This window comes from Hydra vulgaris, chromosome 14 (assembly GCF_038396675.1).
Source record: "Hydra vulgaris chromosome 14, alternate assembly HydraT2T_AEP".
Lineage (NCBI taxonomy): Eukaryota > Metazoa > Cnidaria > Hydrozoa > Anthoathecata > Hydridae > Hydra > Hydra vulgaris.
The window spans coordinates 16414909-16440014 of record NC_088933.1 but is presented as its reverse complement, the minus strand read 5'-3'; the positions used below and the strand labels follow the sequence as shown (position 1 = coordinate 16440014).

General features: G+C 28.0%; 1 protein-coding gene and 1 long non-coding RNA gene across 3 annotated transcripts in view; both read left to right on the top strand.

Moving 5' to 3' along the window:
* The first annotated feature begins 893 nt into the window (after positions 1-893).
* LOC136091174 (uncharacterized) lies at positions 894-1616 on the top strand. Its single transcript, XR_010643760.1, has 2 exons — positions 894-966; positions 1500-1616. It is a non-coding gene; the product is annotated as an uncharacterized LOC136091174 (long non-coding RNA).
* A 3652-nt stretch (positions 1617-5268) lies between these two features.
* Positions 5269-25106, top strand: part of LOC100203932 (glucosidase 2 subunit beta) — a 34356-nt gene continuing 14518 nt past the window's right edge. For both annotated transcript variants that reach the window (XM_065818174.1, XM_065818173.1), the window contains exons 1-4: positions 5269-5407; positions 8492-8608; positions 14543-14638; positions 21481-21538. In XM_065818174.1, the coding sequence (XP_065674246.1) occupies positions 5311-5407; positions 8492-8608; positions 14543-14638; positions 21481-21538 (368 nt within the window). In that variant the 5' untranslated portion in view covers positions 5269-5310. The remainder of the gene's footprint in view (positions 5408-8491; positions 8609-14542; positions 14639-21480; positions 21539-25106) is intronic.

Genomic DNA, 25106 nt, shown 5'->3' with positions numbered 1-25106 from the left:
TTATTTTTATTTGTTTATATTTAACTAATGTGAAGTGCTCGTCTTTAGTAAAAATAAATTAATTTATGCACACACTTTAATATTTATTATGTTTTTACATTACTATACTTAATAAATTACATATTTATTATATTTGTTATGTTTTAAATAGTAAAGTAAAAATATAATAAACTTTTGAATTTAATAGTATGTGCATAAGTTCTTTTATTTTAACTTTATCATTTTATTTAAACTGCTGCATTGTAAGCAGGTAAGTTTGACTGGCAATATAAATAATGTTGTGCATCATGCAGACAGCTCGGACAAAAAGTAAGTTTTTATTTAAAATTACAATTTATAAGTAATACTATATTTGTTGCTGCCTTGTTCTATATAAATGTTTCTAACATGCAGGTAACATTTATATATGTGCATAAATCTTTTTATTTTAACTTTATCATTTCATTTAAATTACTACATTATCAGCAGGCAGGTTTAACTGGCAATTTAAATTTTTAATTCATTTATTTAGCCGTACATTAACAAGTTCCGTGTTTTATAATATATAAAAAGATGGCAAGGACCGGAAAAAAATAGGTTTTTAAGTGATGTTGTACATCATGCAGATAACTTAGATGAAGAAATAAGTTGTTTTTTTTAATTACAAAAATGAATAAGTAATATAATATTTGTTGCTGCCTTGTTCCATATAAATGTTACTAACATGCAGGTAACATATAAATATATATATATATATATATATATATATATATATATATATATATATTATATATATATATATATATATATATATATATATATATATATATATATATATATATATATATATATATATATATATATTAGTTTGAATAAATCTTTTTATTTTAATTTTATCATTTTACTTTAGTTACATTATAGGCAGAATGTTTGACTGGAAATGTAAACGATGTTGTGCATAATGCAGATAGCTTAGGCGAAAAAGAGGTAATAATCTTATAGTTATTTATAAATAATGATATATTCATTGCTACTTTTTCTATATAAATGTTACCCAACATTTGACAACATTTATAAATGTGTATAATGCGTAATTATAAAGTAAGTTATAATAGATAATAATTATAAGTAAAATAAATTAGTAAATAGAGAAAATTAGTATGTATATAATAGTTGTATAATGTATTGTCTGGATTGGTGAAATGGACAATGAGACTAACTGTGGTGAAAACAATAATTAATATCAAAATGTGAATGGTACTCTGTTCGACGTCTACCTGGTTCTACAGATACAGTTGGCGGTGCAATCGCGCTTATAAATGGGGTTGATGTTTTTTTTGGATTGAATTTGTTGGACTGATGATTCTTTATAATTTGTTGGAACTTGAAGTTATTAATTATCAAATTTATATATACTACTTTTTTCAAATAGTTAATATAAAATAATAAACATGTAAATTGTTATGTATATCACTTATAGTATTATATTACTTGTAATTTTTTGTTTTATTTATTTTTAGTATGTTATACGTATGCATGCGTTAAATATGGTGGAGAAGTCAAGTTTTAATGTTTTAAATGCATTATAGCTATTATTTTTTAAAGATTTGTAGGATTCAACAAGATTTAAATTTTATTTTGTTTCTTGATTTAACTCGGCGAAAGCGATCCCATAGATTAAGAGAACTCAATAATATTAGCGACTTGCGTGATAATATTTGCTTTTTATGGTTTAATATGATAATTCAAATAACATTAGATCAAAAAAACTTAAAAACAAAACATGGTATTTTACCATGAAAAATCCATAAATTTTCCTTGGAAAGGTGTTCCTAATACCTATGGAAATTGCATGGTTTTTCCATGGATGGAAAATCATGGAATTTTCATGGGTATTTGGAACATTTTTCTATGGAAAACTCACGGGTTTATCATTGGAAAACTCATGGGTTTTCCATGGTTAACTATGGGTTTCCTATGAAAACGTGTTCCAAATACCCATGGTTTTTCCATGGGTTTTTTTCATGGGTTTTCCATGGAAATTTTCCGCAAGGGTCATCTTAGAGTTGGCCGAATCCGAATAAACACACTGGTTGAAAGCAAACTTTATTCAAATTAATAAATAACTAAACTCTATTTACTGATACTTTTATTTAATCTCTGCCTTGAAAGTAAGTCCGGATCTTTAGTAACCACCCGTTATTAGGGAAGTTTTTTTATCGGTTTTTAAAAAATGCTTCGATTCTTATTTTGTAAGGAGAACTTGTAACGTTTTCAAACTCTTCACTGTTTCTTTTTGTTGGTTTTAACATGGTCATGAAAGCAATATTGTTAAGAAAGACGATACGAGCTATATTATCATTTATTATAATATTACGTCCAGGAACACAGCTGCTATCATAAGCAACAATAATAAGAAATGCAAAAGTTGCACTAAAGCCTTTAAACGTATCGTTTTTGGACGTATCAGGCTATATAAGCGACTTCTGCTTGTGTTGTTGTTGTCGAGGGCTAATTGATAAGGTTAAGAAAGTGATATAGAGACAGAGATAACTTTATAATTAGGATTTAAAAGCTAATTAGGCCGATATTATTTGTTGATTTATTAAATACTGTTACAGGATACCTAGTCTCCAAATCAAATCTCTAAGTCAAATCTCCTATTGCACCTCAGTTGATGAGTAGTTATGAGGAATATATATATATATATATATATATATATATATATATATATAAATTACTTTTTGCTTTTCTGGTGTACTGAACTAACAATTTGTAAATCATATAATGATTTTTTAAACTCTAGACGTTTATTACATATTTGATGACTGCAACATTCTATGGAAAATATCTTGAACATAAGTTGAAATGATATTTCTTTAATTCTAAATCTTCTTCATTTCTATTTTCAAAAACTGAACGATTGCATAATAAATATATTTTAATTTTTTAATCAAGTTGCAGATTTGTTAGTCCTTGACCTTGGCCTTGGCCTTGCCTTTAAAAAAAGACCTTGCCCTTGGTCTTGGTCTTTTACTTGAAATTGTTGGCTTTGGCCTTAGTCTTGACGTTGAAAATTTTGGCATTGGCCTCGATTTTTTCGGCCTTGGTCATCAAAAAAATATATATTAAATTTAAGGTATAAAATTTTTAATTCTTTATTTTTATGTATTTATGTTTTTTTTTGCTTTCATATATATCTACCAGTATATTTTCTTATTGACTTCGTTAAATTCTGCGCTTAACCTTGGTCTATTTTTTAACATGTGGTTTTATTGTCACAGCATTTGCTGCCTACAGTTTTGCTAATAATTTGCCTTAACGTAAGGCAAAAATTTAAGTCTTCGGTCTTGCTACTTTTGGCCTTGCTATTTTTGGCTTTGTTAACAACTCTTTTAAGTTGTTACACTCAATTGACTCTAAATACCAAGAATATATAAAAATGCTAAAAATACAATAAAGAAATTATAAATGGCCGCTGTTTTCGATGTCCGAGATAATAATTTTTTCTTGGAGAAAGTCAAGTATAAAATATAACGTACCTGCACAGACAATTTGGGATAGAATAAACGCCAAATATAGTGCTGCCATGTAAAAGATTAGGTTAGTGTTGGTAAGAGATGTAAAAGATTAGGTTAGTGTTAAAAGATTAAGTTAGTGTTATAAAGTAGTTATATACTAGCAAATATACAACAATATGTTAAATATTCTTTCAATTACTAATAAAATTGAGTACTCCATTTTGTAGAACACATTCAAAATTATTGATATTTATCTATCGATCAATCTATTTGTCTATCTATCTAAAAACAAATACCATAAATGTATTAATAGTTTGATGAAGTGGTGCTACACCAGGCCCCTCTATGTTGACGGAAATAAAAACACAGAAGCTACAGGCAAAGCAGCGATTGTGTCTCTAAAAGTTACTTTGTTATGCTGTCTTTGAAAGCATTGATTGATGGAGCGTTCACTTCTACTTTGGAAAGCGCATTCCATGAGACAACAACTTTACCATTCCATCGGATAAAAACTCTACCAAAGATCATAAATGTTTCCCAAGATGGGAAACATTTATGATCTTTGGCAGAGTTTTTTTTCTCTTCTCAATGTTCTTCCTTGAGATGATTTTTTCTAAACCTTTTAATTGCATAATGTAAACCTTGCATTCATTAAGTAAATGGAAAATAGCATCAAAAATTTTGTGTTCTATATCTTACCATTACCAAACAACTTGAAATATTCAAAGTGCGTTATTTTACATCCAGTGTTGCTCTCATTTCAGGCTCCTTGAAAGATACGTTATAACGCTATAACATAAGAATAAACATAATAAAAACAAATAAAAAGAAAGAATACTTTAAACCTTTTCATATATGTAAAGGTTTAAATTATTCTTTTCAAACTGTAACCTATCTAACTGTGAATAATTGGTTTATTCTTACAAGTGTAAGAACCGTCTTTTAGGACTTTCAGTCATGATACAATGTAAGCTAAAAATTAATTATCACTTATTGGCTCATACTCGCTCATACTTTCATCTTTGATAGCAGTGTTGGCTGCATCATTTCCAATATAAAAATCATTCTCATTTTTTTCTGTGTCCGAAAAATTACTATCCCCATCAAATTCATAATCAGTACCATACCTAGCGTTGGTTTGTGCAACACCGTTTATGTAATTTGTTCATCCCCTCTTCAACCTTTTCTACCCTTTACATAGTATTATCTATTAGCGTTTAAAAATTATTACCATATAAAATTTGAAACCCCCTCAAATTGAGGGGGGTATAAACTTTACATAGTAATATTTTTTGAACGCTAAAATATTTTAAAATGAAATCTAAAATTTATCGATGAATATAAGTCTAGTTAAGAATAGTACAAAAAATACTTCATCAACTTGTTGCTCTCACGTTTGGGGCAGGGGGGGGGGGCGAAAATTTTGGGGCTTTTTTGTTCCCAGCCTCCAATCATCGCAATTTTTTGCAAATCCTCATTATTTGACATAAGTATAAACATACAAATGTTTGGAGTTTGCTCCATGTCAGGAAGTTACCTATCTCGAACACCAAAAAATTCTTTCTACGCCTCTGGTAGTATATATAAAATATATAATATAAAATTAAAAAAAAATTAAAAATCTTAAACAACTCTTATCTTTAATCTCTTATCTCCAAATTTAAAACTCCCAAACAAGGTTTTGAATCTCCATCCTAACTTTTATCTTTTTATTTATTATTCTTTTCTATTATCCTCCTATAAATTTACCCCTCCCCCCCCCCCCAACTTCCTCCTCTCAGTAAGTAAAGAGAGTATATGAAGGTCAATAATGGCGGTCGGCTACGTGTGTGTCATTTATATTTTATCAATCTTCATCTGTTATTTAGACTGCTCTGTCGTCACTATAAGAGGCGTTGAATTAAGATGTAGGGTATTACTGTGTTATAATTAATTTTGCAATACATAACTTAATTAAAGTAAGTAAAAAAATGAATTACACCTAGCTAATATGTAGCTAAAGGTAGGTAAATCTTGTCTTAAAACTACTTAAATCAAAACTTAATTTACTCAGCATTTTAAAAAGCATTATATTTAGTTATTATTAATAAATAAGCATAATTAGATGTTTTTTTAAATTTTGACCATCAGACCAAATTTAAAAAAAAAGAAAAATACAATACAAAGTGTGTTAACTTTTTATTACATGATCGGCTTCAATTGAACGATAGACATCACCCAAGTGAAATTGACCAATTTTTATCAATCTATTGGGTGATAAGCAATAAAGCATTTAGGTTTATACTGTACAAACTGTTACAGTAAACCTAATAAATTTAACATTTAGTTCCAGGATTACTAAATGTTTTTATTTTAGGTTAATAAAGAGTGATTGTAGAATGATAACTAAAAAAAAATCTTTTTAACCAGTTATTTTATGTAAAATTTCCAGAATTGATCTGTCAAATTTTTAAACTGATGTGAATAATAAATTCATTGTATAAACTTAGATAAAAATGTACTTAAAACTTTCTATAAAAGAAAGTCTAGAAGTTAAAAAATTAGTTAAAAAGTTAAGTTATTAGGTAAAAAAAAAAAATGTTTTCCTTTATCATTAAAATATTATCAAATGAATAATTTTTAAGCTTGAAAAAAAAATTAAATTAAAAATAATTATGGACCTTGTACTGCACTTGTTGTCTGAATCAAATAAATAAATAAAAAATAAATAAATAATGTTATATATATAAAAATATCAAACCCAAATTTAATATCTATGTAGGTTCTTCTATAATTTTAGCAAGTAGTACCTTAGGTTTGATGGCTCTTGGATCCAGCTAGGTATGGATACTTTTATTCCTTATCATTGGTTCCAAGTCAAGCCTCTGGGAGTGAAACCTCATGGTCATCCAGCGGCATGAGACAAATCCTTTTCTCAATTTGAATCACGTTTTTTTCTCAATTCAAAATAACTTTCAAAATGACATTTTCTTTTAATTAAAAGTACTAATGTATCATTTTTTTAAAGATAATAATTGCATTTTGAATCACGTGACTGGGGAGGTAAATGATTAATAATAATGAACTATTCGTTTTTCATTAGTAAAATAAATATTTGTTTAAACTTTGTCAAACAAAATTAACGTAATAAAAAACATTATTAGTGATTCACATTGTAATTTTTTTCTAAAAAAAGAACTCTTAGTAAATTAAATGACTTTAAAGACATCATGTTTTAAACATTCAACTAATTTAAATTTGATTGAAGGTTGAGAGAGAATAATAGAAAGTTCTTCTTTTAGCTATAACGGGAAAAAAAATGACATTACATAAACGCAATGGAACCATTGTTGTATTTACAGTTCTGATATCTCATTGTAGTTAAATATAATGAAAATTACTTAGTAACATTTTTAAAAGCTTTTAAAATTTGATTTTAACATCTTGTATCACATTTTAAAATTTGATTATACAATCTCCTAATCCTTAATTTTCCTTTTTTTTATTTATTGATAATGTGTTTTTAATTGAACAGTTAATAAAGAGGAAAAATCTGTAGGTTCGGCCTCTTGCCTCATTCTAATTCATGGTTTTCACCTTTTGCAGCTGTTATATTTAATCATAATTATTTTTTTCATCTTTTTCAAAAGAAAGTCTCTTTAATATAAGCATCTTTTTATTATTGGAAGAAGTCAGTATAAAAAAGTCCTGTCTGATGCTAAGCTCCATTATTCCCAATTTACTAAATCTCTATTAGCAAGTTGTTTGATTAAAAAAATTTTAACATATCATCTTGAGTCAAAAAACTTACTGTCGTTACAATTACCTTATTTACTGCAAACAACTATAAAAGTATTGTTAACATTCCTTTATTAATGAATGACAACCACTCACTGAGTCCTCTTCATGTCTTCTTGGATTATCTTTACTTCTGACCCTCATGAACACCATTTATAAATCTTACTTCCGATCTTTCTTGGAAACCATATATCAAATCCATTGCAAAGTTAGATTCTGCTTAGGTTGCTTCTCTTAATCGAGCTTGCTATTATCTACTCCTGATTCCATTCTCCCATTTCATTACCCCATTTATATGAAATACTATTGTCATATTTGGACTTGTTCTTCTAATAGTACTTTTTCTTTTTTAGACAAAAATGCATTGTAAACATAGTAGACAACATTTTAAACAATTTTTCGAGTCTTCTGTCAATTGTTATGATGCTCTTTAACTCTATTCTTTGTTTTCTAGTAACTCCAAATATAGTAGTGGTTGCTTGTAGCTTTTTTGGGAGTAAATTAGAATTTTCTTTTTCGATAAATACTATAATGGGTACTGCTCTTAATCGTCAGCATCTCTTGTGTCATCTACTAAAATTCATTCTCATGTTACTTATCATTTAATTAAATTTCATCCTTTTACTGTGACTGTTCTTAAATGCTCCATAAATTCTTATTTGTCTAATTTTTTTCCTCTAAATCAGTTCTTTTGAATTTACTTCTTTCATTTTGTTGTCCTGATTTATATAGTTTGCAATCTTTTTAAGTTGTCTGTTTGTTGTTAATTGCTTTATAAACTTCATCTTTTTTGTAACTTCCAACTTAATAGTGGCTGTCACTTCCAACTCTAATAGTGGTTGCTTGTAGCCTTGTTGGAAGTGAAGTTGTTTAAAAAAGTATTAAAAATAAGGAAATAAGAAGTTGACTGCTGTTCGACTATTGTTTTTAGCATGATTGTTAAATAGATAAAACTTTGTAGTTGCTATAATTTACCTTTAATTTAATGAAACATACATTAAAGAAATTATTCAAAAAAGAATTAGCATGCACTAAAGTAATTCTCTACCTAATTTTAGACACTAGTAAATTTATTGTTTCATTGCACTTTAAATATGTTTAATGTACTTTAAACATGTAACGAGGACCAGCTTGATTGTCATTTAAATTTTCTCCGATTTAATATTTATAAATTTTCACCGATTTAATATTTATAAATTTTTTATATTCTTTAGTTCAATCTTTTTATAACCCAAAGCAAGATTTTACCTGTTTTGATCGTTCAGCTACAATCCCTTTTACAAGTATAAATGATGATTATTGTGACTGTCCTGATGGATCAGATGAACCAGGTATGTTAGCCTTTCTTTTAATTAAATAAATTATTTAAATCAGCGTGGAAAATAAGAAATCAAAGGCAAGCCGTCAAACTGACCGGCTAATACATAAAATTGACGGTTAATTGTTATTTTTGGGCGGTCAAAAATTTTAATTTTTTATTTGGTTTAAATTTTCATTGTAGTAATTATTTTGCATGACGAAACTTTGTAAATAAAAAAATAATAACTTTAAAATGAACGAACTCGTATTCCTTTTTTATTTGTATTCTATTTTTAGAAAAAATAAAAAATAAACATTTTTATATTATATCAAAATAATTTTAACTGAATACTTAATCAAGTATTGTTTTATGTAATACCACTATGATAATTGCCTGAGTTACAAAAAACAAAGTTTTATCTAACTTAGAAATGTTTTTTTAAAGATACGTTTCATCTGATTCATTATCCAAAGTTTCATTGAAAAACGATTTTAAATTTAAAGACTCGTCTGATAGCGATTGTAAATCAATTAATGTTTTAACAGTTGTTTTTTTTTTGAATAAATTTTTCGACTTTCTTATGTAGGCCTTCGCAACGTATCTTCGGCCCATAATTCAATGGCAGGATTCACATCAAACTCTTCACTATTTACTTCATCAGTGCGCAACCAAATTAAGTTATTTAGCCGTTTTTCAGTTAAGCAATTTCTTGTGTCAGTTTTAATACTATTCATTAGAGAAAAAAAACGCTCAACCTTTCCATTTGAAACAGGCAATACGAGCATCAATTCAAAAAGAAGTAGAACTGGACTCCAATCTTTTTTCATACAACTCGATAAAATTTGACCCCATACTTTATGGTACTCAGTTTTATCTGTTGCTAAATATTTGACAGTGTAAACAACTAAGTTATGCCGAAGCTCTTCTTTGGCAATAAAGTATGCTACCTCAAATTTTTTTCTTGTTAAATTTAGATCTTTCGTGGTCATGGTTTTCAGGCCCAATAAAATATCAGTTTGCCGCATTTCTTTCTTCAGGTTGCTTAATTTATCATTTCGTTCGCTTACATCCATTCCTTCACGTTTCATTGCTAATTCGTAGGCTCTTTGATGTGACAAACCATTTGCATGATCAACTGCGGCACTGTGCTGTATCCTACAACTCCCTTCATCGCTTCCCCATTCTGGCGTATATCCTTTATAAATATCAATTTGCTTAGTATACTGACTACATACAGTACATTTTAATGCTGTAATATAATTTCCATTATTTAATATCTCTAGCCATTCATTTGCATTATATTTTGCAAAAGTAGTGTTTACCCATTTTTGATCTGTTGTTAGCTGTCATTTTCTACTATTGAGTTTTTTCTTCTTTTTATCAGGTGAATTTAATTCCGATCCTGCTTGTGTTAAAAATGAAAGTGTTGTTTGTCTCTTTTTAGTCGCCTTCATTTTGAAGTGTTTATATTTGACAATTCTCTTACAATTTAATAATATAAAAAATGTGCAAATTCGCAATTGTTAATTTGAAATTTATTTAAAAATAACTCATTCGTTGCTATGACTTCGGAAATTAAGGTTACGAGAAAAGTAAACGAAAAAAAAGGAGAAAATGTTCTTAGTTACATTAATTTTAAATGATAGTTAAATAAGAACTTCAATCGTTACCGACGTTGAAAAAGAAAAATGATTGCACATTTTATATCTCATTTGTATCATTTTATATCTTTCATTCATTTTTATTTTAAATCATTTTATAAACTGCTAATGTTAATTAGTTGATAATAATGTTAATGCCTCTCGCCGGCAGATGCTGAACTAATATTTAATAAAATCATGACAATCGTTTTATGAAATAGTATCAAAATTATTTATGTTACTTAAAACAAAACTTTATACTAAATATATATATTTTTAATATTTCAATAGTAGAAAAAAAAAGCAAACGCGCATTTGGTAATTTTAAATTTATCTAAATATTAAAGTTAACTTCTCAGTCACTCAGCATCAACCGAACAAAGTAAAGTCTTCGACCTTCGAATGCCTTATATGCGTGCGCATATAAGGCGTTCTAGCTGTAAACTTCGAGCGTCTGTCCCATTGTTGTAAAGTTGCATCTTTATACAAATACTACCATGGTAATAGTTTACCATTTTTTATGTCTTCTATTGACCACTTACTTGCTCCTAAACTATTTTCTTTGTATTCTGCTAACTCTCAACTTAATAAGTGATTCCTTGTTAGAAGTAAATTTGTTTTGAAAATAAATTTCTCTAATCTTTAAAAAATATTTTATTGTACTTCTTGGAATTGCTTTTATTTATGAATATGAGTAATAAGCTAAATAAATAAATCATAACATCAAAATGTAAAAACTACTAGAAAACAAAAAAAAGTATCAGTGTTTGTTTTTCCAGTTTTTTTTAGGTCATCTAATTGTTAATGATTGGATGGATTTGAATAATGAAATAATAAAGGATATTAGTAATAAAGAATTGTTAATATATTTCTCAAAACACTATAGTGTATAATATAGGTTTTGTAAATCTTTAATTCTCATTTATAGCGTTAAGTTCAGTAGTTGGCTCATTAATACTACGAAGATAAGTAATCATGTTTAAGTCAAATGAGAGTGTTTTGTATAAGATTTGATTATAGCTACTGCCATTAGTAAGAAGCTATAGCTACCTGGAGCTATTAGCTACTATTTTGTGTTATTAGCAGCTATATAGCTGTCAAAGAGGGTAGGTATTTAATTTGAGATCTTTGTGATGAATCCTGGTAAATAATTACATGGTTGGAAAGGATCTTAATTTATCTTAACAAATAACAGTTAATTTTGCTTAGCTATTTTTTTAAATAAACTGTTTTTTAATCACTTGTTCTTGCATTTTCATAAAAGCTGAAATACTAAAAAAGTTTTTAGCATTTTTACAATTTATCAAGTCTTCCCAGGAAGTGCATGCGGTCGCACGCCTTGTTCATCCACATTTAAAGTAATTTTTTTAGACAGACTGACCACGGCAGTTTGCATCTTTTTTAACTTATAAAGCATTTCAATAATTCGCTGCACAAAGCTAAATTTATCTACTAAGAAAAAAAAGCAATCCTAAAAAATGGAAACAAAGTTTTAAAAAAATATCAAGTTTAATTAAATAAACTAAAAAATCTAATAATTAAAAAAAGTAAATTTTAAACTAAAAAATGTAATAATTAAAAAAAAATTAATTTTTTTGAAATTATTTCTTTTATAATGCCCAATTTCCAATGTTAATACGATTCCACTGTTATGACTAATTCCAATGTTAACAATAATTACTAGAGATAATGAACATAACGATTTCTCTGTTTAAAAAAACGTATTTGAAAACTTAAAAAAAAGTTTTAAATAGGCTCCTAAACATTTCGTTAAAAAAGTTCAGTAAAGTAATAATGCACTAACCCACACGCTTTTGGAGGATCATCAATAATAATGGTTTATCAGAAATAAACTATCAGGTTTAAATGCACAATTTGGATAAAATAGTCTCCAAAAATGGAGACTATTTCAATGAGAATAGTGAAAACAACCAAATATTTTATATTTAAATATTAGTATTGACCCAGAAAAACCCAACATGTTTTAAAATTATTTAATTTCTTTCAATATTACAAAATTTTTACTTATGATGTATTAGATAAGAATAATTTCAAATTTTATTAAGTTTGCTTTGTCCCAACTATGTTTTTTTTATATGGTGACATATATCACCATTGGGCATTAGTGGATACAAAAAATCAACATATCTAACTAACCAAAAAGTATACGTAACACTGAATAATGGAAAGTTAATTGTTTTTTAATTTAGAAATTACAGACAATTGTTAGAAATTGTCTGTAATGTTACTGATGCAATATCACGATTTACAGGTTCGCACATACTATCTTTGATTATATAAATAGAAACAATTTTTTATTTGAAGTAGCTTCTCACATTTGCTACAATTAATACGACTTTGCTTTTGGATAAAAGCGCCTCTTCTGTTATGCAGTAATTGCAATATACTCTACGTTATCAAATGTCTACGATATGTCATCTAGAACGGCAGAGCTAGGATCAACACGAGAGTTGGTGTCTATTCTAGGTGTATCAATTTTTAGTAGAGCAGCTACAATGGTTCTCCTAAATTCTCTCTGCAAGATTTTGATATTCAAAGAAAGCTGGTATAGTCTCCAGCTGTATACAACGATCTGGCTTATGACATTTACAAAAAGTAGCCAGTACCATTTTTTTCCCTGTATTATTTGGCTGCAAATTTGAAAGTGCACGATCAACAAGGTCAACACCACCAATCCTTCATTATAGTGTTTGACCACAGCTGGTTGTGTTACATATATATGACCTTCATTTTTGACACAAGGTTTTCTTTTTTCAACTGGTTCAGACCCAATGCTGTTGCTGCAGAATGTGACTACATTATTATCATTCTACCTAACAACTTATATAGTGAAAAATACCCCTGGACATTTTCTTCATAATCTTGACATCTGTCAAAGGGTAACCACTTGCGCGATTAGCTCTAAGTGTTCCAGTTGCTCTAAACCCTTTTTCTCGAAGTTAATATATTAAGTAAATGAAAAAAAAATTGTCAAAGAAGATATGGTGATTGGTAGATTTACAAACAGTCAAGCATTCCATACCCACACAAGTTCCAAGTGGATCATCACTCTTGTCAGTAGTTTTATTACCCTCATAAATAGTAACTTTATATGGCGTTCCACGTGAACTTGCTATAACCCATGGCTTATAACCTAATCGCATAGGCTTGTTCCTAATGAAGTGTTTACAAGAATAAAAGAAAGAAACTACTTATCAAAGCCCAATGGTGACCTTTGTCACCATCATGATTCAAACTTATCAAAAAACAGTAAAACTTCATAAAAACTTAAGTAAACCTTTATTGTACAATCTTCATAAACTAACTTGAAAAAAACTTTTTAGAGCTAATACAGACCAATTGGTTAATAAAAACCTGAAAGAATTCCTTGGTTTTAAAATAGTTAAAAAATTTCAAGTTTTATACTCTACCAAAGAGTAAATTTTGCAAAGAAAATTTAAAAAAACGATTTTTAATAAATAATGGAACTGTCTTACATATAAACATAAAAGTATAAATGTATTAATAATTTAGCCAAAAATTTATTTTGAAAAGGTGGTGACAAATGTCACCAATGGGTTCTGCTAGGTTAATGACTTTTTATTTTTTTACATAAAAACTTATAAATAAATAGCAATTAGTTTTCTCGCTTACTTATGCATTGATAAAAACAGTAAAGTTTAGCAAAAACATTTGAAAAACAAATTTAAAAATTGTCCATGTTTCAAGCGCAAGTTATAAAGTATTTCCTTAATACACTGACTGAAAAAGTCGCAAAAATATTGTATAACAAAAAATATTTTTATTTTTGTTATATTCATATCTCCTCGACTTGTATCAATTTTGGTAGTGAAAAATAACAAAGGCCCTAAAAATATGAAAGCAAAAACTGTAAAATATTTAGATTTATTTTTTTAACTAAAGTTTTCTTTTATTAATGTTCCATTTTTTTAGCTTATTTTACTTAAATTTTCTATTTCATAAAGTCTTCTTTTATTTCATATAGTCTTCTTCTATTTCATATAGTCTTCTTCTATTTCATATAGTCTTCTTCTATTTCATATAGTCTTTGGTTGTTTTCTTCCATTGCTGTTTAATTCTCTTTACTTTTTTATAGCTTTATTTTGCCGCAAATTTTTAAAACGCTTACTATATAAAAATGTGGTACTTTTACTTTAGCGTGGTTGAACAAGGCGTGCGACCGCACACACTTCCCGGAAAGATTTAATTTATCATTTCTCCACTAAAAGCATATCTTTTTAAAGGGGGAATGCCTGAAACAAAGTACAAATGTTTAATTAGAGCTGAACTTTTTATTTTTGCAGGAACTGCTGCATGTCCAAATGGAAAGTTTTATTGCACTAATATTGGCCACGAGGGAAAGTATATCCAGTCATCTCGTGTGAATGATGGTATATGTGGTATGTATTTTTTCTATATATATGTTTGTGTGTGTACATATATATATATATATATATATATATATATATATATATATATATATATATATATATATATATATATATATATATATATATATATATATATATATATATATATGCATGCAAATTAGTAGAAAATCACGTATTAATTTTTTTTCCTTCTATACTGTGTTTTATGTATAAATACTCATATATTATAATTATAACTTTGTATATAGTTTACCAAATAATAATGGTCAAATTTTTTACAAAATAATTATTTTACAAATTATTGAACTGTAAATGTTTTTGTAAATATTTTATTTTTGGTAAAAAAAATCCATAATGTTAAAGCAATCCTATTTTTTTTAGTTGTTTTTTTTTAATTTTTAATTTTTTCAGTTTTTAGTTTTTTTACACTTAATAGATGTATTTAAATGTTTATAAGTAAATTATCACATAAAACTTAATAAAAACATTTGCTAAAGTTGGTGGTAAATTAGAACCCATGGCAATGCCATCCAAATGATCATAATATTTTCTACTAAACAAAAAATGAGAACTGCAAATAGAGCTGCAGATGTTAATCAGATTTTTTTTTATTATTTCATTACAAATATTCTACTATTTTTAAATTTTAAAAGTTTTAAAGAAAAATAAATGTGTTTATTATTTATTATTATTTCTTTCAATTTATTGAATTAGAAAAATGATTAAAATTTTTTTTTCAACATAACATTGAAAAATTAAGCATTTTCTGTTGTAATCTTGAAAGGTCAGTATAGAACTGCATTGAGTTGTTTTATCGATATACATAATTAGTTTTGCAAATGAAAAAGAAAAACTATGTTCACTAACACCTAGTGCATAAACACAGAGATGCAGATTTAGTTGTGTGTGAAATGTTTTTAACGAAGTCATTTTGAAATATCCATTTAAATTTATCTTTTAGTGTGAAACAATGAATTTATGCACTTTAAGGTGCATTATACCCTGCACATCAGGGCGTAAAACTACAATTATAATTTAATTTTTTTAACTCCACTGAGTCCTCTTCTTATGTCCATTAAACAATTGATTGCAAAGTTAGCATCTGTTTATTTAGTTTGTTTGTCTTTATCGTGCTTACCTTTATTTTACTCCTGATTTCATTCTCTACTTCTACAAATCTCTTATTCGTCCCTGTATTGAATGCTGTTGGGTTATTCCATATCATATCACCTAATAGTCCCCAGGGTACCACCTCAAATTTGCTCCAAATTTTGACAATCCACAGTATTTATGAAAAAAATACAAACCTCAAAAGTTCAGCTTGATTGGCCGAACCGTTCTTAAGTTATGGTTGATTTAATATTGACAAAAATCAGAAAAATTTAAATTCCTGGAGCTTACAGTAGATTTTTGACAGAGCATAACTTAGTAAATAAGAAAGGTGATCATCCTAAATTTTGTATGTTAATAATTTTTCACCCAAATAATCCAATTTTGCAGGTATTTTTGACCGCTTTAAACAATTTTTGAGTTTTTGTACCTCAAAGTTGCTAATTAATGCAATATTAGACAAAATTTTGGAAAATTTATTGTGCTACAGTTCAATATCAACAGACAAGCTGTGCCAATTTTTTGTTACTTTTGTGTGCTTAAAGTAACCATATGCGGAAAAAATTAAAATTATGTGTTGAAAGTTATTTTAACACTTACAGCAGCCTGTTAAAATATCACTTTTTTAAAAAAATATGATAAATTACATCCACTTTGTAGGCATAGAAAGTAGCGTAGACAGTAAAAATAAATTATCAAACTTTTTACTGGCAAGGTTCTATATATAGACAATCACCAAAAAAGATTCAAAGACCTATACTCTATTTTATGACATAATTTTAGCATTTTGAGTGCAATGTTTTTTTTAGTTTAAAAGGATACCTAATAGCGCAAATTATATTACATTTCAAAAAATGAAAAATAAAAATGCTAAAAGAAGAAGTGTATGTACACATGAAACACAAATACACTAATTTCTTCATCTCTGATTTACATAACTCGATACTTTCATAATCATTATTAGCAAGTTTGTAGTTACGAGCACTTCTACCCTTAATGGCTGGAGCACTTATTTGACATATTACTTTGTCAAATGGAACCAACACTGACTTGATCATGCATCAGTAGTCCATTTTAAATTTAATTTATTTCTGTGCATAAATTTTACATTAACATCTTGGTTTCCATTACAAATCTCAAGCACAAGCCCTATGTACCATTCATCATCGTAAAATATGCAATGTATTTACCAGGTTGAAAATGTGAAGGATCTTTTTTTGCTAAGTTAATATTATTCAGCAAATGGGTATCAAAGACGGTATCACTAGAGATTCTCCGTAAAAATAATTCAGGCCTCAGCGAGAAGCAAGAGCTTTAGCTCTCGCTCTCGCCCACACTCCCTTAAAAAGTTTAATGGGAGCAATTTACTGCTCTCGCAAAAGTATTTTTTTTTCTCTCAAAAGTATAATTATCATTCTAACTAAAATGAAAAATGCAAAGACAAAAAAATTTAATTGGATAATAAACAGGCACGGTTTTTGCAAAAAACAAATTTTACGTTTAAAGAATTTTTCACGTTGCAATAAATGACGCTTGTTATGTGTATATTATTGTAACATAAATGTTGCCAACATATGCTTGTAACAAGTATAAAACCAAATTTTGTATTTAATAAGCAATTTTTATATAAATAAACAGCTCTTGTAAAAAGCAGTTTAGAGGAGCAGCTCGCATGGTCACCATTTTCGTTTTAGGAGAGCTTTTCTTCGCTCTCGTGCCCATTTACTCCCTCCGAGGCCTGTAATTTGTCTCCACCTGGTAAAAAACTGTGATAGCTTTGTGTGCCTGGGACTGCTTATCTCTTCATATCATTTCTTTAGGTTAAAATAAGTTTCATGGTTATTGATATCATCACTTGAAATGTAAAATATGTTAACACCTTTAATGTTTTTTTCAGCCCATATAAACAGTTCATTTGGTATATAAACTGGTCATTTGCTACTCGTAGACTTGCTTTTGCTGTTTCTTTTTTTATAGTTCCTCCTATTCCATCACATGGACTTTTGCCATGGGATGTAGCAAAGAAGTGATGATCAGCATTTATATTTTGATCTTCAAGATGGTACATTAAGTTTAACAGACATTTGTAATTTTTGTGCTGTGACACAGCATCATCACTGAAGTATTTTACTTTATTGATTGTGGGTAGTTTGATTTTGATCATTGGGAATAACTTTGTGAAAAAAAAATGAACTGTTGTTTGGTCATGGCGAAGATGGTCAGAAATTGTACAATACCATTCACATTTGAGTTGATTTTTTTCATCTTTGTAATAAACAGCAAATGGATGTAAGGTAGCTTGATCGGCTTGCCAGTAAAATCCTTGCACAGCATCTCTGCAGTGCCCATCAACTTAGCATTTTGATGATATGAACATACACAAACTGAGTGACTTCCACTACTGTCAAATGTGATGCACCACTTCGGCCTTAGTTTACAGAACCTGCTGAATCCAACTTTGTGTGTACTCAACTTTGTGTGCACACAAAGTTGAGGTACAACTATATAAACTCAAGATAGAGTTCTTTTAATCGAATTAATATTAATCGCTTTTGTTTATGAATTTTTACATTATTTATACGCGCAGAAACAAAATCTTTTTTCCTGGACATTGTCTCATAAACTCTTTAGATTCATAAATTTCAATAAACTTTTGTTTAAAAATATCTTCCAATGGCTGTCCTATTTTAGACTTAGGTTAAGCAAGTATTCCTTTTTCGTTTTTTAACTTTCGAGCTTTCTTAGTGAGATGTTCTGAAACTGAAAATGTTTTGCAAGTTTTTTGACCAACTATCAGGAGTTAGTGTTAGTAGTTGAACTTTTTCTTCCTTCAAACTTATTTTCATTTTATTTTTTATTGCATCTAACAGTTTGTCTAAATCATTACAGTTTATACATTTTTGCCCTTTTTCCGATTCTATATCTTTTGGGTCTATATCCAATGGTGATGCTACTAGGTTTGTCATACTTGTTGCAATTTTTTTAGCTTTTTGTCTTTCATATCCTAATTTGTCGCGCCTATTTTTGGGTGGAGATATTTCGATAAAGACACGCTCTTATTAAGAACTGTCTTATCAAGGTCTGAACAACTAAAATCTTCTTCAGCAGCTTCATCTTGACTAACTTCTGTAATTTTTTCAAGTTTGAATTTATTCAAACAGTTAGTACAAACTTTTTGACCAGGTTTGATCCTAAGTTGATTTGCTGTTGATATGTTGACTTTACACAATCTCTTGATAATTTTTTTCTTCTGGACTTTAAATGGATCACAACAATATTTTTGAAGTGCTTCATATCTTGAAATATAGGCTTTTTCATGATGAAAACATATCTCCTCATTTGGGTCGAAAGTGTATCCTATCCTTTGAATTAAAACTTCAATACCAATATATCTTTTAGTCTTATTCTTCCTATCATTCTACAATATGATCACAATCTACATGTAAAACTCTTCCCACGCAACATTTCTCTGACATTTTTTACTAATCTAAAAATATTAAAATTGAGGTTTAATTAATTAGCATTATAATTAAAAAAAAAACTTTTTTATATTTTTCCAGTAATAAAATCAGTAAAAATGAAATCTCAAGTACAAATGTGATAAAAACTGTCTAAAATGCAACCAATAAACTATTTCTACATATAACTATTTTGCATACACACAACTTTTTAGTTTTTGGTTCTTACAATATTAAAAACTAAAATAATAAGATCCAAAAAATCTTGAAGCAATTGAAGTATTTTACACTCAAATTATAACCATGTGTAAATTTTATCATTATAGTTATATTATATGCATAAAATTAAACAAATACATATTATAAAATCATATCAAATAAATTAAGACACTGGTAATGTTGTAGGGAATTGATTGTATTGTAGGGAAAACTGATTATATTTATTCAGTGAAAAATTAAAATTATACACCTAAGTCGTAGGGCTAAAATCATGTCATAAGATATAGTATAGGTCTTTAAAATTTTTTTGGTGATTGTCTATATATAGAACCTTGCCAATAAAAAGTTTCATAATTTATTTTTACTGTCTACGCTACTTTCTATGAACTCTATAAAAATTGGCACAGCTTGTCTGTTAGTATCGAACTAAGCACATTAAAGTTTCCAAAACTTTGTCTAATATTGCATTAATTAGCAACTTTGAGGTACAAGAACTCGAAAATTGTTTAAAACCAGTCAAAAACACCTGCAAAAATAGATAATTTAGGTGAAAAACTATTACCATGAAAAATTTCAGGTGATCATCCATTTTGTTTAAAAAGTTATGGTCTGTTATAAATCAAAAAAATCTACTGTAAGCCCCAGATACTCAAATTTTGCCGATTATGGTCTATACTGATTCAATTATTACTTTTGAACGGTTTGGTCAATCAAATTGAAATTTTCAGGATTGTGTTTTTTCCACAAAAGCTGTGGGTGGTCAAAGTTTGAAGTAAATTGGAGGTGGTACCCTGAGACACTTTTAAAAACTAGGTGATTTGATATGGAATAACCCTGTTGTCATATTTAGGTTTGTTTTTTTAATGCTTTTTCTTTTCTTGACGAAAATGCATTTTAAATATTTTTTCTGCTTATTGCTTTTAAGTCTTGTTTTGCTTTAAGCCTTGTTTTGCATATATCTGGTTCTCTTCTAACTGTATTCTATATCTTGTATCAACATAAACTCCATCTAGAAATATATTTTGAATTTCTTAGTATCTTCATAACATACTGGACCTTTGCTAAATTTTGGGAATGTATATTTCTTTTAAAACATCGCAATCAGCTAGCGGTAAAGTGCACATCACCTCAATCCTGGTTTACACCTGTCATAAATACTTTTTATGTTCTTTATTGTGTATAGCTTCATCCAGAAAATTTTCATCACCTGAATTTTTATTTAAAAGTGTGATTCTCCATATTGTTCCAAAGTAACTTTTATACATCAATATAAACCACATGACATGTTACAAAAAATAATTTGATCAAATTTATTTTTTGTATATAGCTGATGTATTTTAAAGTTGTTTTTAAATACATTTAAAAATGCAAGTGCTTTTTTGAATGTATACAAAAACAACTTTATATACATCAGCTAAGTATAACTTTTAAAATATGAAGTTCCTTATGCCTCAAGGTGAGGATCAAATATTTAACAGAGCAGCTCCTTCGTCCTGATTGAGGCAATTTGCTAATTTAATTATTGTATTGCCAAAGAATTGCCTTTTTTTATTATTAGGCAGATTGTGTTTAAGGTTTTTTCTTTATTATTCAGTTATATTCTGTTTGTTCTTGTTATTTATTGTTATTTTGTTATTTATTGAGTATATTGAGTTATTAAGTTGTCTAGTTATATTGAAAACTTGTGTGAGTAGATAAAACTGTTGAAACAGTTATGCTCATCCAACATGAGCAAGTTTCTGTTTCTCTGTCTGTCAAGCTGTTCATATTTTGTATGCAAAAAATTTAATTTTTGTAGACAATTGTTTTTAAGCAGTTGTTTTAAATTTAAATAAGAAAATGGTGTTATAGATATTTTTCTAAACCGCCCAAGTGAAACCATGGGTGTTAAACTTGAGAAGAAGAAAAGGTTGAGGCATTGTGCTGCAAGTCTTCCTTTTTTAATTACAAGTTTATAGCTTATAGGTTTATTTTTTTATTAAAAATTTTTCTTTTCTATTTTCTATATTTATATAAACATACTATCATAACATAAGTTATAAAAATAAGTTAAATATTTTTCAGATTGTTGCGATGGAAGTGATGAATTTGATAGCAATGTAGTCTGTTTTAATGAATGCCAGTAAGTTGATATAAATATGGATTAAAATTGTTGTTTTACAGTAATTCACTATATAAAAATATCAACTTTTTATTGTGTCATTATTTTTTGCTTTAGTATAATCAGTCTTATCTGTTTGGCCATTGCTTTTGTGCTCAAGCATTTTTGCACTCGCCCACACGTGAGCGCAAAAATGCTTTTCAAATCATGAAAACATTTTTATGCATTTATTTTTATTAAGAGTTTAAATAAAGCGTTTGTTTTGTTGTTTTTATTTTAATTATCTTATTTAGAATTTAAATTTTTCTTTAATGCCATTTTTCTTTTATTTGTTTTAATTTAGAACTTAACTAAAACGTTTGTTTTGATGTTTTTATTTTATCAATTATATTTAGATTTTACTTAAAACTTTTGTCTTTCTGTTGTTATTTTATTTATTTTGTTTAATATTTATATACAAAGCTCTCAGAATTATGAAAAATAAGGTCGGCAAAAATTTGCCCACCTAAAACTGTTTGAGGTCAGCATCAGGTCGGCAAAAAATTGTTTTATAATTATTTTATTCAGAGTTAATGAAACTTTTCCGCTTTTATTTTAATTGTTATGTTTACTGTTTGAAACTTTTAGAGTTAATTTATATTAATAAAAACTTATTTTTTGCCATTTTTACTTTAAATATTTTGTTAAGGATTTGAATAAAATGTTTGCTTTCTGTTGGTTTTTGGTAAAATTTTATTTAAAAGTTAATAAAAACATACATGTTTTTGTTTTTCTCTTAATTATTTTATCTAGATTTTAAATAAAATGTTCTGTTTTTATTTTAACTATTTTGTTTACTATTTAAATATAAAATTTTAATATAAATAATATTTTAATTTAAATATTTTAATAAAGTTCATATTTAGAATCTAATTAAAACATTCAATTTGCTGTTGTTTTTTGTTATTTTTATTAGAAGTTAGTTAAAAAGTTTGTTTTTTTTGTTTTTATTTTAATTATTTAGAAATCATTTTATTTAGAATTCAAATATAAAATGTTTGTTTTGCCATTTTTGATGATAATTTTTGATAAACTATTTATTGCTGAATAAATTTAAAAAAATAACAATTAAAATAATTTATTACAAAAATTTTAGTATTTATAATGGTAAACGTGAGTGTGTAATAAGCACACTATATCAGCCATAGACTTTATGTTAATAAAAAAAATCAGTTGCTTTAGTTCAGTGTTTTTGGAGTAATTGCTCAGCTTAATGTGAATAAAAATTTGAGCAAAATCTTTCAAATTTTTATTTGTGCAAAGTTGAGCAATTTACTTCAAAAATGCTGAGTAATTGCTCAGCTTTACTTGAATATAAATTTGAGCGAAATTTATATTATTTTATTTTTATTATTATTTTGAAATTTGGTATGGGCAGATATAAAAAATGTTGGTACTGTTTCAACAAATTAGAATTAAATACTGGATATATGGTAAATATCCATCCTTTAAAATATATAGTCATTTCACTGTCATTTGTCGTGCTAGTCAATATTGTAATACAGCTAAGCTACATATGTAGCAGTCATGTTGCAGTGGTTGGAGTTCTGACTCAGAACCATCAGGTTCAATTTCAGCTCTGGCCAGGTAAGCAATATTAGTAAAGACCAATGTAGTCCACGGTGCTCTGTTTTTAGTCTTTTTGGAGCACTATAATAACTAAAAGAATATAGGTTTAGGTAAATAGTATATATAAAATATATAAATATATATTTTAACATACCCATTTTTTGGTCATTGTTTTATAAGCTAAATCCTATATTGCAATCGAATTATCTAGTTATTTTCTTAGGTGTTGAGTTCTATCTATACCATAACTAGTACCACTAACTATACTCAAGTTAATTCACTTTTTAAATTTTTGTGAATTGAAATTTCCTTGTTATAAATTTTCGTTCTTTGTGAACTGAATTTTCATTGTTTTATTTTGACACAGCTCTTTCCTATATAATTACGATTAAATTAGCTTATCGAATATAATAAGATACTTATCTTTCTCTATATATCTCTTTTTCTATTTACATTTTTTTCTAAAAAATATTGATGTTACACAAATTTGGGAGAGGTTTCAGTATTTTTGGCTTTTTTGTAGTGACCTCAGTTTTTTTGCAGTAATGACTTATATGATGTAGACTATAGGCAGTGATAAAGATAGCAAGGATGCATCCCTGACTAGCAATTCTAGCCTTTTTTTATTAGTCTTTCTGAGAAATCATCAGTGAGTATATTGTGGCCCTGCGGATGGAGTTTCACCTACATTACTCCACTACTTAATTTTAATAATTACCTCATATTTTGATAGTTAACATCAAGTATACTGAGTACATTAAAGCAACATGAAATATGATCAATCAAGTACTTTGGAAAATACGGATACCACCTCAAAAGAGAAGATGGTCCTTTCAAAAAGTATTATGAACTTGTTATAGTTTGATCAAATTTTTTTTTTTTTTTTTTTTATACATCTTCGCTTCGAACAAGGCTGCAAGCAGCCACTAGTTAAAGTTAGAAGTTACTGAAAGAGAAAAGATGAAGATTGTAGAGCAAGATAACGATTGACGGATGACTTAAAAGATTGCAAATTATATGAATCAGGAAAGCAAGATGAAGGAAGCAAATTCCAAAGAGCTGATGTTCGAGGAAAAAAACTAGACGAATAAGCGTTTTTGGAACACTTATGAACAGTCACAGAAAAAGGATGACACTTAATTAAATGACGAGTAACACGAGAATGAATTATAGTAGATGGCACAAGAGACGCTAGCTCTTTAGAGCAGTGCCCATTATAGTATTTGTAGAAAAGAGAAAGAGAAGCAACATTACGACGATGTGATAATGGTTGGAGGATGGCTGCAAGAGCAGGTCCAACTATGTTTACTATGCGTTTTTGCACCTTGTCTAAAAGAGAAAGGGCATCATTAGAAGATCCGCCCCAGATATGGCAACAATATTCCATACAAGGCCGGATTTGAGATTTATAGAGATAGAGAATAGAATCCGAAGTAAGAAAGTGACGAGCTCAATAAAGAGATGCAACCTTAGCAGATGCTAATTTTGCAACTGATTTGATATATGGTTTCCAAGAAAGATTGGAAGTAAGAGTTAATCCTAGAAGATGAAGATGAGTGACTCATCGAGTACATCACCGTTCATAAATATAGGAAGATCTAAATTATTGCGATAACGATTGGCTGAAAAAAATTGAGTTTTATCTGAATTAAAGTTCACCAGCCACTGTGAGCCCCATGCTGTAGCAGAAGTGAGATCCTTTTCAAGCTCAAATGCCCCCTCCAAGCAATCAGAGGGTGTTAGTTTCTTATCACGACAAGAATAAATGGTAGTATCATCAGCAAACAATGCCACCTTAGATGTGAGAATATCTGGAAGATCGTTAATGTAAATTAAAAAGAGTATAGGGCCAAGGATAGAACCTTGAGGAACCCCTGAAGTTACAGAATAAGAAGAACAGTGTTGTCCATCGAGGACAACTTTTATGCTACGATTGGAAAGGAAGGATTCAATGATCTTAAAGATGTTGCCGGATACACCA